This window comes from Bombus pyrosoma, linkage group LG17 (assembly GCF_014825855.1).
Source record: "Bombus pyrosoma isolate SC7728 linkage group LG17, ASM1482585v1, whole genome shotgun sequence".
NCBI classification, from domain to species: domain Eukaryota; kingdom Metazoa; phylum Arthropoda; class Insecta; order Hymenoptera; family Apidae; genus Bombus; species Bombus pyrosoma.
The window spans coordinates 4,211,669-4,227,475 of NC_057786.1; the positions used below are offsets into that span (position 1 = coordinate 4,211,669).

General features: G+C 34.3%; 1 protein-coding gene across 1 annotated transcript; it reads left to right on the forward strand.

The window, feature by feature from the left end:
• The first annotated feature begins 398 nt into the window (after window positions 1–398).
• On the forward strand, window positions 399–14,125 carry LOC122576922 (odorant receptor 24a-like). The gene is made up of 6 exons (XM_043747840.1): window positions 399–692; window positions 761–1,167; window positions 13,416–13,515; window positions 13,579–13,680; window positions 13,767–13,922; window positions 14,013–14,125. Exons 1-6 carry the CDS (start codon window positions 399–401, stop codon window positions 14,076–14,078), a joined length of 1,125 nt encoding a protein of 374 aa, XP_043603775.1. The 3' UTR covers window positions 14,079–14,125.
• Window positions 14,126–15,807: the final 1,682 nt, after the last annotated feature.

A 15,807-nucleotide genomic window follows, 5' to 3' on the forward strand; every position in this document is an offset into this window, starting at 1 on the left:
ATGTATACATACGTATGTATATTCTTTTCCTAAGGTACGGTGCTCATGAACTCCAACATTGTTGCATGATAGCCTCCCTTTGCACCTGTCTAATAACATATGCACCGCCAATGTATCATTATCAACGCAACTGTTAACGTCAGAAATAGTATTCAAAGAAAACCACTAATCGATATCTCGCTTTTGAATGTTATGCCGAGTATAATTTATTAAATTTCTCATGCATGCAACAGAATTTTATACGGGTAACATCTGTGATTATTCAGATGCATTTAAAGCAATGTAACGGTTTTTCAAGTCCCAACAACTTGCACATATCGTTATATCGTTCCTATCGTTCTATCTATCACTTTAATTCCATTTCATTCGATTCGCAAAGCAAGTACTTTGTTGTAATTATGCTGAGACAAGTGACACCGGAGAAAGTTATCCACATTGTTTGGCTTAGTGCTGCTTTATCTTTCTGTTGGCCGCTTCCTATTAGTAGCAGCAGAGCTCGAGTCCTTGGTTTCAGAATTCTACAAATAAGTGCAATTATTAGTGCTTGCATGTTACTTCTGCCTATGTTATATTCGATTTATTTGCACCCTGATGACCTGATCGTTGTTTTCAAATGTATGTGCATGTCAACAGCTTTGTGTCAACTTATCGTTCAGACTACTATGTGTTGGATTAAGCAAGACTCTCTACAAGTAAGTTTCCATTTGCTTACCTTTGGCATTCAATATAAACAGATATGTGTTTTAACTACGAATTACAGCGTACAATTAGAGAAATGATGACATGTGTTAAAAAAACGAAACAGTATGAAAAGGAAATTTTCTATAAATATATCACGAGATGCGACATGTTGTGCATATGTACCATAGTATGTATGTACGCGACTGCGACTGGTTTTTCATTGGGACCTGCAATCTTGCCAATTTCTTTTCCAGCCGATGCGGAATATCCGTTTCGCGTTAATTATACGCCAATGAATATTATTATATATGCGCATCAATCTATCCTTAGCTACCAATGCGCTGCACATAGTTGCGTGAGCATATTTGGAGCGCTATTGTTCTGGTTCACAGCCGCAAGATTCGAATGTTTGGCTATGGAATTAGAGAAAAGTACAAGTATCAATACGCTAATTGTTTGCATTAAAAAGCAATTATCTTTAAGGAGGTAAAGGCAACATTTGGTAATTATATCGATTAGGGCGTACATCATCAATTTTATGTATTTTCAAATGTGTTGTCAAGGTTGTACTTTTCGAAGTGCTGGTAAAAATATTTTGTAAGCTTTTTATTTCGGTGTGAGTTATCCGGTTAGGTTCGGGTTATCCTTATTGTTTATTGTTTTTTTTTCGTGTATTAACTAATCCAAACTCAAAATCAAACCAAAAAATATGAAAGAAGGAAGGTTGGTCATTTACTGAACTATTTATTTCTTTTCTTTCTCTGTATACAAAATAAAACGTGAGACGTATAAATGCATAACCGTGGAAACATACAGAGTAAGTAAAACGAAACTATCATCAAATATAGCTAGAATTGTAATAATAAATAAAATAATAATAATAAAAAGTGTTTTAAATGAATTAAGTTGCATTTGAAGTGGTCTGTCGGATGGATGCAATCTGATTCCTTTAAATCTTAAATCTTCTGAGATATCAAGGTGACCTTGGATTTTTTCAAGATTAATGTGTTTGTTTTTTAACACGATTTCGTAATTCGCGGGCCTCCAATGAGTCGTTTGTTTGCCGTAGGTCGCAGGAAAGCGAACCCCGCCATACTCTCTTATTTACATTATTCACGGTAGTCCGCGGACCGCCTTTTTCGCTCTCGTCGCTCGCATTCTCGATGGTGTGGAAATCGCCTAACTTCGGCGGAGAAGTTTTGCGCTCCTGTCGTAGCCGACGAGAAGATGAATTCAAGTTTTGAAATAAGGTGGTCTTGATTTGTCCTTGAATCTCAAAATTACACAAAATACTGAGTGTGATAGTATCACTCTGCTTTAATGCTTTCGTTCAGAATTCTCGCCGTCTACTTTACATTTCTCTAATTGGAATCGGAATTATTCACGAACTGCTCTGAGTGCGTCCGATTCCCTTTTCTCACATTCTCTTTCAATACGCCATCGCACATCTTCTGCGCTAATTGGTACTTTTTGATAAACGGCGGGTTTTAATGTCTACCACAAGAAAAATTGTAGTAGATTTAGACTCGACGAAAGTGAGTCCGTTTGGACGAATCCATCTATTTGAAAGTAGTTGTTGAATAATTTTCCTCGAAATTAAAGCGTAATGTGTGGCGTACTAATGTCGTTAGTACAACATAAATATATGTCGGAGATGGAAGGACACTGGAGCCTCCCCTTTGGAACTGTGGGAAAATCCCGTAATATTGTAATCTAGATTCTACTATAGCCGTAATTAAACAATTGTCATTCAATCCGATTGTATTTGTTCGAGATTTGCGATAGTGGGATTGGGTTCGAGGTGACACAACTGGTCGGCGAACGTAGCCGCGGTCACGGGATGGACATTTTTCCTCGGAGGTGTCAATATAATGGGACACACGTTGTATTAACAATCAAACTCCAAGCAGAAATTGCCTAGCAACGGCGATTGGAACCTTCTCGAAGCTTCGGACCAGTATATAACAAACGATCGCAATCGTAAAAGAGGAAAAATTTCCATCAGTCTATTATTCGTGCGATCACCTTGGAGAGTTACACATCGAGCTGTATATATAGAGCGTCCCATTAAACGTGTTGTGTGTTAAAGTATTTTACGTTTAATACAGAGTTATCCTGTTGACCGTGGATTCGTTATCGAACCTTAGGCCATTGTCATAAGTGTCTTATCAACGCGGTTGTTTGTTAACTCTGTAAAACCCATACTCGTGTTAATAAAAGTCGTTTCAATTTTACGAGGAAAATGTATAGCTCCAGTGAAGAATCGTTATACGCCCAATACCTTTCTTCTGACAATGACCCGACATATATGTACAATGTAAATTTTGCGAACATCGTACGAAAGCTCTTCCAAAAACAGATATGATACATTCATCAATAATCTTACGTATTTGTTTCGTTTATCAAGATGTATCGACTACTATAGAATACATACGACACAGCGACTTAAAAAAAATGTGCGAGAAAATCGGACTCACTCAGAATAGTTCACCAATTATTCTGACAGCGTTTGAAGAAACGTGAAGAAGTAAACGACGAAAATTCCGAACAAACACAATAAAAAAAGTGATACAATTACACTGGATATCTTGTCTCGTCGTACGGTTCAATGCCAGCTTAATGACACCCTATTACAGATACTTGAAATTATATTTTATCGGCTAGAACGTAACATTAAAATAAAGATACGTTGACCTTGAAAAATCCCAATGACCCTGGTAATTCAAGAATATAAGATACAAAGAAATCATTCAAATGCAACATAATTCATTTCGAACGTTTTTTGATACAATTAACACGTTGACTGCCATGACACCCGTATTCGGGTGTCAGCAAAGTTTCTGGTCAGGCCACGAAACCCATATTCGGGTGTCGCTTATTTGATTATTTGCGAAGGATCGTCATAGGTATTTGAAAAGATATTCCATAATAATAAAACTGCTGAATTGTTATAAAAATAATACGAAAATGGTTTATTAAAAAAATTATTTAGAATGTAAAACTTTAAAGCATACATAGCTGAGGTTGGTCGGGACAATTTGGTCAATAAGTTGTTGTTTTCTTCAAATTCATTTGTGCCTTTGTTCGGTCCATTCGACGCCTTTTATTTGCATAACATAATGCCTGTTTCGGAATCATAAGCCTCGTAAGAGCTTTCTTTTTCACTGCTATCTGACTCACTAAGAAATAAGTTTTCAATTTTTCTTTTCGACATTGTAACGAATTAGGGCAGAGATTTTAAGTTATACCGTTCGTTGCTCGGCCAAGATTCAAATTGATTTTGTAGAAAGTGGAGAAATGAGAAACAAATGCGAAGGGGTGGAAACAAAAGAAACGAGAGGTAAGACCATCAGTTGAGCGACTCGCATTATGAAAATATCGATGGGAGCACCGAGCAGAGAACGCTTGGTACTGCTGCACGCGTGACCTGACGGAGATTTTTTTGAAAACAGGCGTGGCAGTCAACGTGTTAATAGATAACGAACTATGTTATATAATGGTTTTTATTGAGTTATTCTATGTAATATAATCATGACCGTACAAAAACTCTATCTCAATCTTTCTTTTCAATCTGAAGAAAATTGTAATAGACACTTCGTAATTCCTATGCGTAGTGCTGAATCTGCACCGACTAAAACCTTCATGGTGCTCTCACTTGAACGTATCCTCCCCGTCCCAGCGTAAGCACGCACTTCTATTTGACTGAAAGGAACGAGAATATCAACCACAAAGTGAATAATAATATCAATTCATTTTACAGTATGTAACACCTAAAATTAAAAACTTAAAACAGTTTAAAAGCTTCTTTGTAACGCTGAAGCATTCCTGTAAAGATCATTTTCATCACGATTCAGTATATTTTGCAAGATTGCATGCAGTCCGTAGCAAGGCTTAAATTCTTTTAAAAGACATATAAAAGAAGAATTTCAAAACTTCATAAATTTGTATTGGCACAATAGAATTTTAATTATTAATATTAATAATTCTGGAAAAATGTTCAATACTTCGTCCTAAAGTAAATATTTCTGTTTTGTTTTATTAGTTGCACATGACAATTCCAATTTACTTAACAAAGTAAATATTGATTTACAAAATATAGATGCGAAATTTAAGACTATCTATGAGCGAAATGCAAATCTAGGTAGCAAGAAATTTGAATGTTTTGTCTGAAGTAGAATATTACAATTTAAAACTGAGACGTTTGCAGACTGATCCCAAAAGGCAACCTTAAGCATACTTATTAAAGTCAATCCTATCTGCGACCCGGTTTTCCCTCGATTGATAAACATTTCGTCACTTACGATGGGCTTAAATTAATTTTCAGTAAACTAAAGCCAAAGAGAGTATGTGGGTATAACAAGATTCCTAATATAGCGCTCATATACATACCTCAGGCATATAGAACGAATTATGTCGTTATATTCAATAATTATTTAAATTTTGTTTATTTTCCTAATATAGCATTTAGATAAAAAGCTGAAATTATACTACTCTTAAAGGAAGATAAAAATGGTTCCGACTTCACTAGGTATATACCTCTTTCACTTTTACCAAATATAAGTAAGATATTGGAGATATTTGAGATAAAATATTGGAGAAACTTGAAACTCCAATATAACAACTATATACTTGTCTTTTGTTATTCCAATTCTTTGTTACCTTAGTTCCAATTTAATTTTCTGAGTAAAATAAGTACAATGCATGAAATTAACAAATTTATTTCCGACTTACGTTGCTAATGCAATGCAGAAAAATGTGTCAGTGACATTCTTATCGATCTGGTGTACGCCTTCGTTTCAATCGATGGTCTGTTGTTCAGGCTAATTGATAAAAAGTTTTCAAAATTTCTGATTTATATAATCATGAATATCATGAGAAAATTTGTTCTTGCATTCGGCTGTGTGAGTAAATCAGTTGAGTTTAAAATCTCTAGCAGATTACTACCAGGGACGTTCACCAATTCTATTTTCTCGTTATTTCTGTTATAAATTGTACTTATTTAACATTCCCGATAACGTCAATAACTCTGCAATTGCTTTTGCCAAAGGCTTAACAGTATACACTAGTCATAAATAATTGTCAATAATAAAAAAAATTGCAGGACCTATTGAATAAAATGTACACATTTTTTCATACTGGAAGCTTAAAATTAATGTCATCGAGTGTGAAACTATACAACTTTTCTTTAGGCCATCAATACCCGCATGGTTTCAACAAAAATGTAGCCGTGCGCATCAATTTCAAAATTTCGATCACACCACAATTTCACAAATATCTGTACCACACGGAAGCTGTGAAGTTTTTGGGACTTGACGTTGATTTTAAGCTTAATTTTAGTAACCACCTCAGAATACAGGTGAAAGAAGTTCAAAAAGCATTTATGTCGAATAAAAAATTATTTTAATGGAATGTGAAACATTCCATGGGCGGCCGCAGTAGCAGAAATCAATGTTACATGCGTCACTCTACATACATATAGTAAGGCCGAAGTTGTATTAGTAACGTCTGTATAGGCAGAATTCAATGTACAGTGCTGAAAGTTTTTGTTAATATTTCAAAAATTAATTACTATCCAAAGTTACAATTTAATGTTTGACTACCTCCATCTTCACTACACTCCTCAAATTCCGTATCGATCGACCACTGGTGCCTTTCCGAACAATATCTCAATATTCTCAAAGTTATGCCATAGCAATACTCATGAGATATACAATGCTTGAATTATTTCTATACAGGCTGAATCGGTCGCACTTTGAAAGTAAGAAACAATATAATAATTTTTCAACATTGAGGAGAGAAAACCGAACAAATGAATATACAGGGTGGTTTGTAACTGGCGGTACAAGCGGAAAGGGGGTGATTCTACGCGAAAAAAGAAGTCGAAAATATAGAATAAAAATTTTTCGTTTGAGGCTTTGTTTTCGAGAAAATCAACTTTGAATTTATCTTTGAATTTATTTATAATCGATTTTTATCTATGGAGCCATATTAAATCAATTGTCTATTCTGAAGAAATCGCAAGTTGCGAGCAATTGAAAGAAGAGATTATTGTGGCCTTTCATACTTTAAAACAATCGAATACGTTAGAAAGTGTTCATAGAAATTTAATTAGAAGAGCAGAACTATGTGTTCGGCAGAATGGGCAACATTTTCAACAATTTTTGTAATAATAAACTTTATGATTACTTCGTATTATTTCATTATGTATTCCTAATCTTCCGTTACGGGAAGAACAAACTTAAACTACGATAATATCCATCGAGACAACGGTCTACAGTGAAATCCCTTATAACGAGACGTGATAAAGTGCACGCATACCGAGCGAAAATTCAAAGTCGATTTTCTCGAAAACAAAGCCTCAAACGAAAAATTTTTATTCTATATTTTCGACTTCCTTTTTCGCGTAGAATCACTCCCTTTCCGCTTGTACCACCACTTGCCAACCACCCTGTATACAGGTTCGACTGTAGTACAGCATGTTCAGGTATAGGTGTAAAAAAATAAGCAGTGATTCCTGATTCTAAAATAAGATGAGGTTCAAGAATAAAAATATTACGTTTTCGGCTTTGTATTATGGTTATTGAAAAATAAATATCAGTCGAAATATCCGTGTATGCGAACAAACCTCTTTACACGAACGAAAGTAAGTTAGCCTAAGCTTACTCGTACAAGTCGTAGACAAGAAGATTATGGTATTCGAAAACATCTTGCCTCATGTTTTGTAACTAAAGTCGTATATTAAAAATGAAACCTGCTATTCATTAAAATTCCTGGCATTTCATAAATCGCTTCAAAGAATTTTTAAGTACAGAAGTCTAATGTTTTCTCTAATCCTTTGCCTCAATATATAATTAATAAACAAAAGTACGTATAAACAATGTTTATACAATTTTCACACACGCACCACAATCGTGCTACTGAATGTCTTCTTTGAATGTTTTCTCAATAGGCATACTCAATCATGCTTTTAAAAGAAACACATCAGAGATCATGACTGTTTCTGGGTAATTTCGAGAAAATCATACAAAAGAAAGCGAAAGCATTGGTGAAGAATTTCGTAAATTTTTCTTTGCGAATGAACTCTCCACTATTACCATGTTACGTAACATGTTTTAGCGACTTTAGAAATGCGATAAGAGGGTAGAATAGTTCTGGATGGACAGAATCACTCGATATCCAAGAAAAAATATTAGGGTACTGTATAAACATAAAGTTGGAGTTAATCGTAGATTTAGTATGGGTTTAAGTTATTCTGCCGTAGATTTTTGGGTCCTTGTCATTTTCAGATCTTTGAACCATTTTATTTCCTTCATTTTTGTATTCTTTGTTATTTTTGTAATCTTTGCTATTTAGTTCTAACGCGAGCGATTTCAATGTGTAGTGTGTCTAGCATCTACAGCGTGTGTTGTATATATCGTGTTTATTGGGTACTTTGTTCGCAAAGAAACATTGAACGATAGCAATTTTCGTTACGATTTTTCTGTGAACAATCTGGATACTCGCTACGCGTGTGTGATTTTCCGTGGACTCCGGTTCGTGTGTGAAATTTGTATAAACATTGTCTATATGTGCTATTATTTATTAATTATTTATGGATACAGGGGATTAAAGGAAGGATTAAAGAAAGCATTAAACAAATTGCTGCATGGATTTTAATGAGTAGATAGGTATAATGTTTAATCTAGGATTTTTCTTACAAAATGTCGCGTAAGATGGTTTACATCTACAAATGTCACAAAACGAGTTGACCCAAGGAATATTTTATATTTTGCTTTCATATTCCACGCATTCAAATTGGGTAGTACATGATATTGGGTGCGTAGGCAACCGATGGTTAAACTTCATATCTGGACACCATTCTTTTGTAACCGGTTTTGCGTTTTCTGATAACACTCGATAAATATTGTAGTATCGTGGAAAGATTATCTAAGAAAAATCCCACGAAATATAAATAATGTTGCGAGAAAGTCTAAGTGCCGACAGGTCAAAAGGGTAACTTCAATTGGCCAAGCGGCCCATCAATGTATCCTCGGTCCTTCAGTCAAATAGTTGTTCGAAGGAAGGCGTACGTGACCATGATCGCGGACGGTTACGAAATACGTACGTGGTGGGGGTATGAAAAACGAATAATCATCAGTTGTTAATTGAAGGTCTAGTTACGAGGAGTTAATTAGTTGCGAGTCGTCAGTTGAGTTCAGAGAGTGCGTTGCAAGTTGGTTAATCATTGGTTGTCGAGTTGTTATGAGTTGTTGATTATTAGTTGTGAGTTGTGAACTATTAATTTAGTTGTCTTAGTTATATCACATTACTTTTTTTTTAATACGCGGGGAGATCCTCATGGACACCCGCTGCTCTTGGAAGCGGCGGAGTAGTGTCGGACTATACCAACTAAAACCTCACGATGAACCTCCCGACACTCAGCTGGAATGCCCGGGACCTCTTTCGAATTACTACCGGAGCACTCCTGCGTCTTCTCCTGTCTGAGGGAGTCGTTCCTTGGTTAGTTCGGGCATTGGGAGGGACCACCCCTCTCAACGCTATCCCCTGGGCCGTCGTGTAAGTCTGAAGAGGTGTAGATCCTCCTCGGCGTGTCGGCTCCTATGGCCATCTAGAACGGCGTAGGGCCGTCCTTTGGCGCGGAACCCTGTGAGGGTGGGATGTTCTCACCCTCTCCCGCTCTGTTCGTTCCTTTACGAGCATTGCGCCTTCGAAGTTATATCACATTACTGCATTAAGTTCATATTAAATAACCATCGTTTCCTGTTTAAACCACTGGAAATCCTAATTTCTAATGTTACTGATGGTGATACTATAATATACACAAAATGTAAGGATTTTGAGTTTAGGAATCCATTAGTTCAAAAGTTATGAGTTTCCAAAGCTTGGTTCTCTCAACGTACTGCATGACTTACTTTAACGTGATAATCATTAAGATGATAAAGTTTATTATTTATTTAAACAAATATTGTGCTCGAAGTAGTAGAATATAGTAGTAATAATAGTAGAATATCAATTTATTTTCAATATATGAAACGATTTGTGAAATTACATTTTAGAAAAGGGTGACTGGAAAAATATACAGCGCAACAAATATTACTCTATTACCAAGTTACTACCAAGATTATTACCAACACTTACCCCTTTTTATTTCCATAAGACAGCATCCAACACGGTGTCCAAAATTACGGTAAATACAGTATATTGTAACTTCATATTTTCCGACCATCAAAATTAAAATGTAATGTAATTTAAAAACTGATTCGGACGTTATTCGAATGATTCCGAATAAATATTTATTTCAATTAATTATTCGTATAAATTCCTTTCGGTCGGATAATTTATTCGGATAATAACTATTCATTATTCATAGGAAGCTAATTTCTCTAGTCGTTCGAATAATTTATCGTTATGTATTTGAATACATTATTCAAATAACGATTGCAATACTATTTGAATAATATTGCGAGTAGCTGCTAATTATTTTCGATTTCATTTGAATTTTGCAAAATTCTCACTATTCTGCTGGCAATATTTTATCTATAATCATGTACACACTTGACCTTTTGTATTGAATTAACAGAATATCCGACGCACAACGCCATGATACATAAACATGTTATCAGCATTAGAATAATACGAATTACCTACAAGCTCTAAATATGAAAAGTCGATATTTTGAATTATGAAAGTGAAAGTATTTTATGTTGAGATATTATCTCGGAATAGAGAGAGAGCAAACGTGGATGAATGTATTATAGAATTTCTTTATTCAGAAATGTTAGAAATTAGGATTTCCAGTGGTTTCTACCCTATATAGTAATTTATTGATAGATGGATTTACTACAGTGAATTAAACAGAAAACGATGATTGTTTAACTTGAACTTAATGCAGTAGTGTGATATGACAACTCCCGATTAACGATTCTTGACTCTTGGCTAACCGACGATCAACGACTGCAGTGTCGAAATATGTTGAAGCTTTCCGACCCCTTCGGCTTGTCGGTATTTGCACTGTATCGTCGGCATTGTCTGTATGTCGGCGATCTTTCCGCGGTACTATAATAAAAACCAAAGAAGCTGCTGTAAAGAGAATCGTTATGCCACAAACTAAATATTAGAAAAGATATAGAGTTTTGCTAGAAGTGAGACCCACTTCAATATTGTATAAGAAAGGAATAATAAAAGAAACGTTTACAGTGATTAATTTGGAAAATTACGTAGTATTTATGAATGTCCTTTTTATGGAATTTTGTTGAAGGTCACCACTTTTAACCCTTAGAGTGCTGAATACTCGGAGCCTATGCCATCCGTACGGACGATTGCTGTGGACTGAATACTTTTTCGCTATACTGAACTCTGTTGATTGACTATTCAAAGCGCAAATCGTAATAAGTTATAGTAATTCTTTTGCACGAGATTAAATGATTCAAGAGCGTTATTTTTTAGTATTAATTATTTATTATAAACATTGAAATTTGCAATAAACTAGAATTTGGGTATTAAACTAGAAAACTAAATTTAGTAAATATAACACAAGTTAATAATTCAGTTGTGCGTGAAAAATTTCAAAACAATCATCGATACGTAATCCGACATCGCATTTTCTGTCGTTCCTTCTCTTATTTTCCACACAAACAACACATTTTCTTCTTGATAATTGTGTTATGCCGGCACGATTATTCTACCAAATGTCCAAATTGGACAAATTGTGAATGCAAAGTATTAAATAAAAAAGAAAAGAAAGTACAGTTTCTTCGAACGCGGCATTAACATTGAAATGCATTTATATTTATCTCACACAAACGTAATAGTATTACTTCTGTTTAGGTGCTCGGAAAAATTGACAAACGCATATATGCGTCCTTAGTCCACACCGATGACTTTCGCCAGACGCATATATGCATCCATAGCACTGTAAGGGTTAAGAAAACTCTACATCTGGTCTTTTTAGCTTTCTAAAGCACTGAAGCCATCGACAGCGTATAGACAAAAGTCTGGGACGAAGGCAGACCATAAACAGTCGACAGGCGACGTTGGCTTCGGAGTTTTTCAGTTATAGAGTAACACTACTAGCGTGCGGATCTGGACCAGCTCATATTATTATTTCAATTTTTTGTACTTTTCACTTCCGTATTTCAAATATATTTTTCTACCTTATAATTTATCCACGCGTCTCTCTCATTATACATTTAATAACCTTAACAAATTTAAATATGAACCATTATATTGAGAGTCAAAACTTTTTCGAGACATCAATGGCATCCACTGAACGAACAGTTTTAATTATAAATCATATTGAAAGCGTAAACATGACGGTGCAATTCTTCATGAACATAAAGATTGTTGTTATTTCTGTATTTAGAGGTAGGATCGCAATAGCTGTTAGTTCATTCTTCGGATAAATCTATCACACCGTTCTGAGCTGAATAACCTTTATTGCATTTTTTTACATGGACTAGGGATAAAAAACAAAAGAATATCTTAGATCTATCGATTATATCTAGAACTATCTTCTAGTTACTATTTATTGTAACTAGCGCATCTGCATGTGGATGGCGAGCGCGAACTCACGTTATCATTTTCAATAGAGATTGTGTTAAACAAAGTACTAAATTTAATTAAACTGAGGAAATTTCTTATTTTGTTTTAGTTACACATTTCTCTTCACGCGTCACAATGAGCAAAAATGCAAAGGAACGGTCATTAGAAGAACGGCGTAACGCATATATAACAAATATGTTGTGCACTGAATGGCAGCCTCATCAGCTGTCGATGACCTTCGACTTATTTTTTCGAAATTTAGGAATCAAAGAGCATGGAAACGCAATTAAGACGATGAACCATAAAAACATAGTTAATGATAATAAGTAAGATGTATTTGCACACAGTTACTCAGTTTCCCCCTCCCCTTCTCTCCACTTAAATTTCTTTCAAACTTCGTGATCAATTATTAATGTGTTTCGAAACTACGTTTGAATATTGTTATATATTATGTACATTTATCATGGTAATAAAACACTGTTTAAAAAGAAAAGTAACTACGATCATCGACCTATCATTCTTGGAGAGGTTTACGCCTTCCCCTTACAGTATGCTACACTCTATGACATTTTCCGGCCACGCCGTCCTTATCCGAATTGTGTTATTAAGTAGGTTTTGGGGTTTGATATTTAATTGATTCACACAGATTCAATTTTTACGTTCTATATTTCACCATCATGTACAGCCATATGAACACACCGGATACACTTAGATAATTAGAAACAAGTGGTCGACGCCAAAGACAAAGAAGCGTCGTTAGAAATCGTATCAACTTAGCATGTAGGAACTAGTGGTCATATCAACCTTATATTTTCCTCAACAAGTTGTCCGTAACAACGTTTCATCACAGTAGGCCATAGCCATTTGAAGGGAAGGACACAAGTTCGCGACTAGGGCCAAATCTCACCCAAACTTAACGCACATTTGATCTACAACAAGATAAAAGATATCGAAATAATTTTTACGAACATGAAATTTTTAAATTTTAATTAAAATAAAAAATGTCTCGAAAACTAAAATTAAACGACACTTATATGTATAAGTGAAGTTACTCAGAATAATAACCCTGGCAACATATTTGAAAATTATTGAAATCGATGAATTGTACTCTGATCGATATAATTACCCAATATTTTACAAAGTATAGATCGAATGATACATTTACGTTCGTTGTAAGCGTTCTATTCCTTCAGGTACGCAGAGGAAGTGCTAAATAATTTTCGTATTATGGTACTTTTTTCAATAATAATAAGCACACTTGTCTTGACTTTTGGTGGAATTATATTAATTGTGGTAAGTGAGACTTCTTGTGCTTTACGTATAATATAACGATTTGATAATACTATTTCCAAATAGAATTCACCACTACTTTTAAAACTGCAGTTCGTAATCGTATCTCTCACTGTACTTACGGAAGTTTTCATGTACGCATGGCCTGCTGACCACTTAAAGGAAATGGTAAATCGTGTTCTATGTAATCGTAATTTGTATATAATTTAATCGTTACATTGTCCTAAGCGCAGTCGATCTACCACATTTCTTAGAGCACAAATGTTTCACGAAGCGCATACAACTTGATATGGTATAAACAGACGTTAGAAATACAAAAGAATTTACTGAACGTATTAATATTTCAAGAACCAGTAACTTTGTCTGTCAGTTGCGTGTTACCAGAGCTCTCTCTCCGTTATTACTGTTCGGTACGACAAGTTAATATTCAAATGTCAATTGCGATAAATATATCAACGAAGAATAACATATAAATAACATATAAATTGATGACGTTTCAGTATCTATCCAATGCCATGTCCATCTTCACCGCTTTGCGTGCCGCGATAGCAGATAACTCTACGTAAGCGTATCCAGAATATTAATTTTATCGTATAATGAAGTTTTCGTTACGATCATGGTTAGCATCACGATTACGAAATAAGTTCCGCAATTAGTAAAATGTCAACGATATAATATCGGCGAAAACTAATTGTTAATACTTATATCAAACTTTGAACTTGTTGCGTAATACACAAATAAATGAATAAACAGGAATCACTATTAGAAAATGTGACTCTGTATATTGTAACAGTTACATTACTTATAATTAGTTACATGATCGATGACTAGTTAAAATTCTTGTTCCATTATTCGCAATATTATGATTAATACAAAGTGCTTGTCGTAACAATCGGATACTTCACATCTGTTATAGCTGAGCGTATATGTCGAAGGTTGATATAGCATTTAGCGTGAAGCTTAGGGGATTACCCTTAGTTGTAAGAGTAGAGGTAGCAGCTGATAGGGCTGTTTGCATTACATGATACTGTTACAATGTTCCTGCACTAAACACTTATTACATTTATTTCAAATAGTAAATTGTCGATGAATAAAAACAGTGCAGCTTCCAACATTGACGCAGTCCATCGTGCCTTCCGGAGGATGTATTTAGCGAGGTGACAGTACATACTACACTGATGTTGTGCAGATTGTGTTTATCAAATTATGTGTATTCAAATTATAATTTGAATTTTTATTATTGCTTTGTGGTAGTACCTTCTTTTTGGATTATCATGTGCTAGAAGATTGATTTCTGTATCAAACGCTTTAAGCTTATTCATAAAGTTTTGTAGAAATAAAATCTATTTACTCCGCGGTACTTACAAGCTACTATTAAAGAAAATGCATTTGACAACTACATAAATCTCTTTTATTTGTTGTGTATTATCATTATTGTCGTTATTCGAGTAAATGCAATTATATAACCAGAACCATTAAAAAATAACAGGATACAGTAAATATTTTTGATGAACTGAGTTATTCTGTTAGCAAAATGTAAAATTGCGCTTTTATATCTATAGTGAACGGGGACCAAAATAAACAGTTAACTTTCATTTCTTGAAAAATTCTGTTCGGACTTATATGTCCGTTTAAGAAAATGTCTGTTCCTATGAAGTTATTATGGAAAGAAATATTATCCATAGAAACTTCCTTAAAAAGTGTTCTCGAGGAACAGATATTTTAGATTCCGTTTAATAAAGGTTTCGTAGAAATATGTTAATTTAGTGCATTAAAAAGGGTACCATGAGATATATAAAAATACCAAACTATTAAATACTAGCTATATTTCACAATATAATACATATGTTGATAGTTTTCGTATGTTTATTGAATGAAAGGTATGAAAATCGTAACATAAGTAATTAATTGTTTCGTAAGAGGCATTGAGCATAAAAGATAAAGTATCAAGAATAATTTACAAATAACATTATTTTATCATTTATATAAGCCGAAGTAGGTAACAATTCTATAATATAATATGCATGTATAGTATAAGTATAGCGTGTATAGATAATATGTTATATATGTACAATTCAGTGACGCTCTTATCTTCAAAATTATTCACTTCAATCAAAAAAATGTATAAGCTTTAAACTGTGAACAACCTAAGTAAGTATTAAAAATAAATAACATATTTACGATATCAATTCAACTGCAATAATGATTTAATATCGTTGTAGTATCTACTCATTAAATATTCGATATTTTTTACGACTGAGAACTTCTTCAGTATCGATGAACAAAATGTCTGTT

Bases quoted from the DNA above. Each gene is read 5' to 3' on its own strand.
- LOC122576922 (XM_043747840.1), top strand. From the start codon at position 399: ATGCTGAGACAAGTGACACCGGAGAAAGTTATCCACATTGTTTGGCTT. The intron at 1,168-13,415 runs GTAAAGGCAACA...CTATTCCTTCAG, and splicing joins AAGCAATTATCTTTAAGGAG to GTACGCAGAGGAAGTGCTAA. The intron at 13,516-13,578 runs GTAAGTGAGACT...ATTTCCAAATAG, and splicing joins GTGGAATTATATTAATTGTG to AATTCACCACTACTTTTAAA.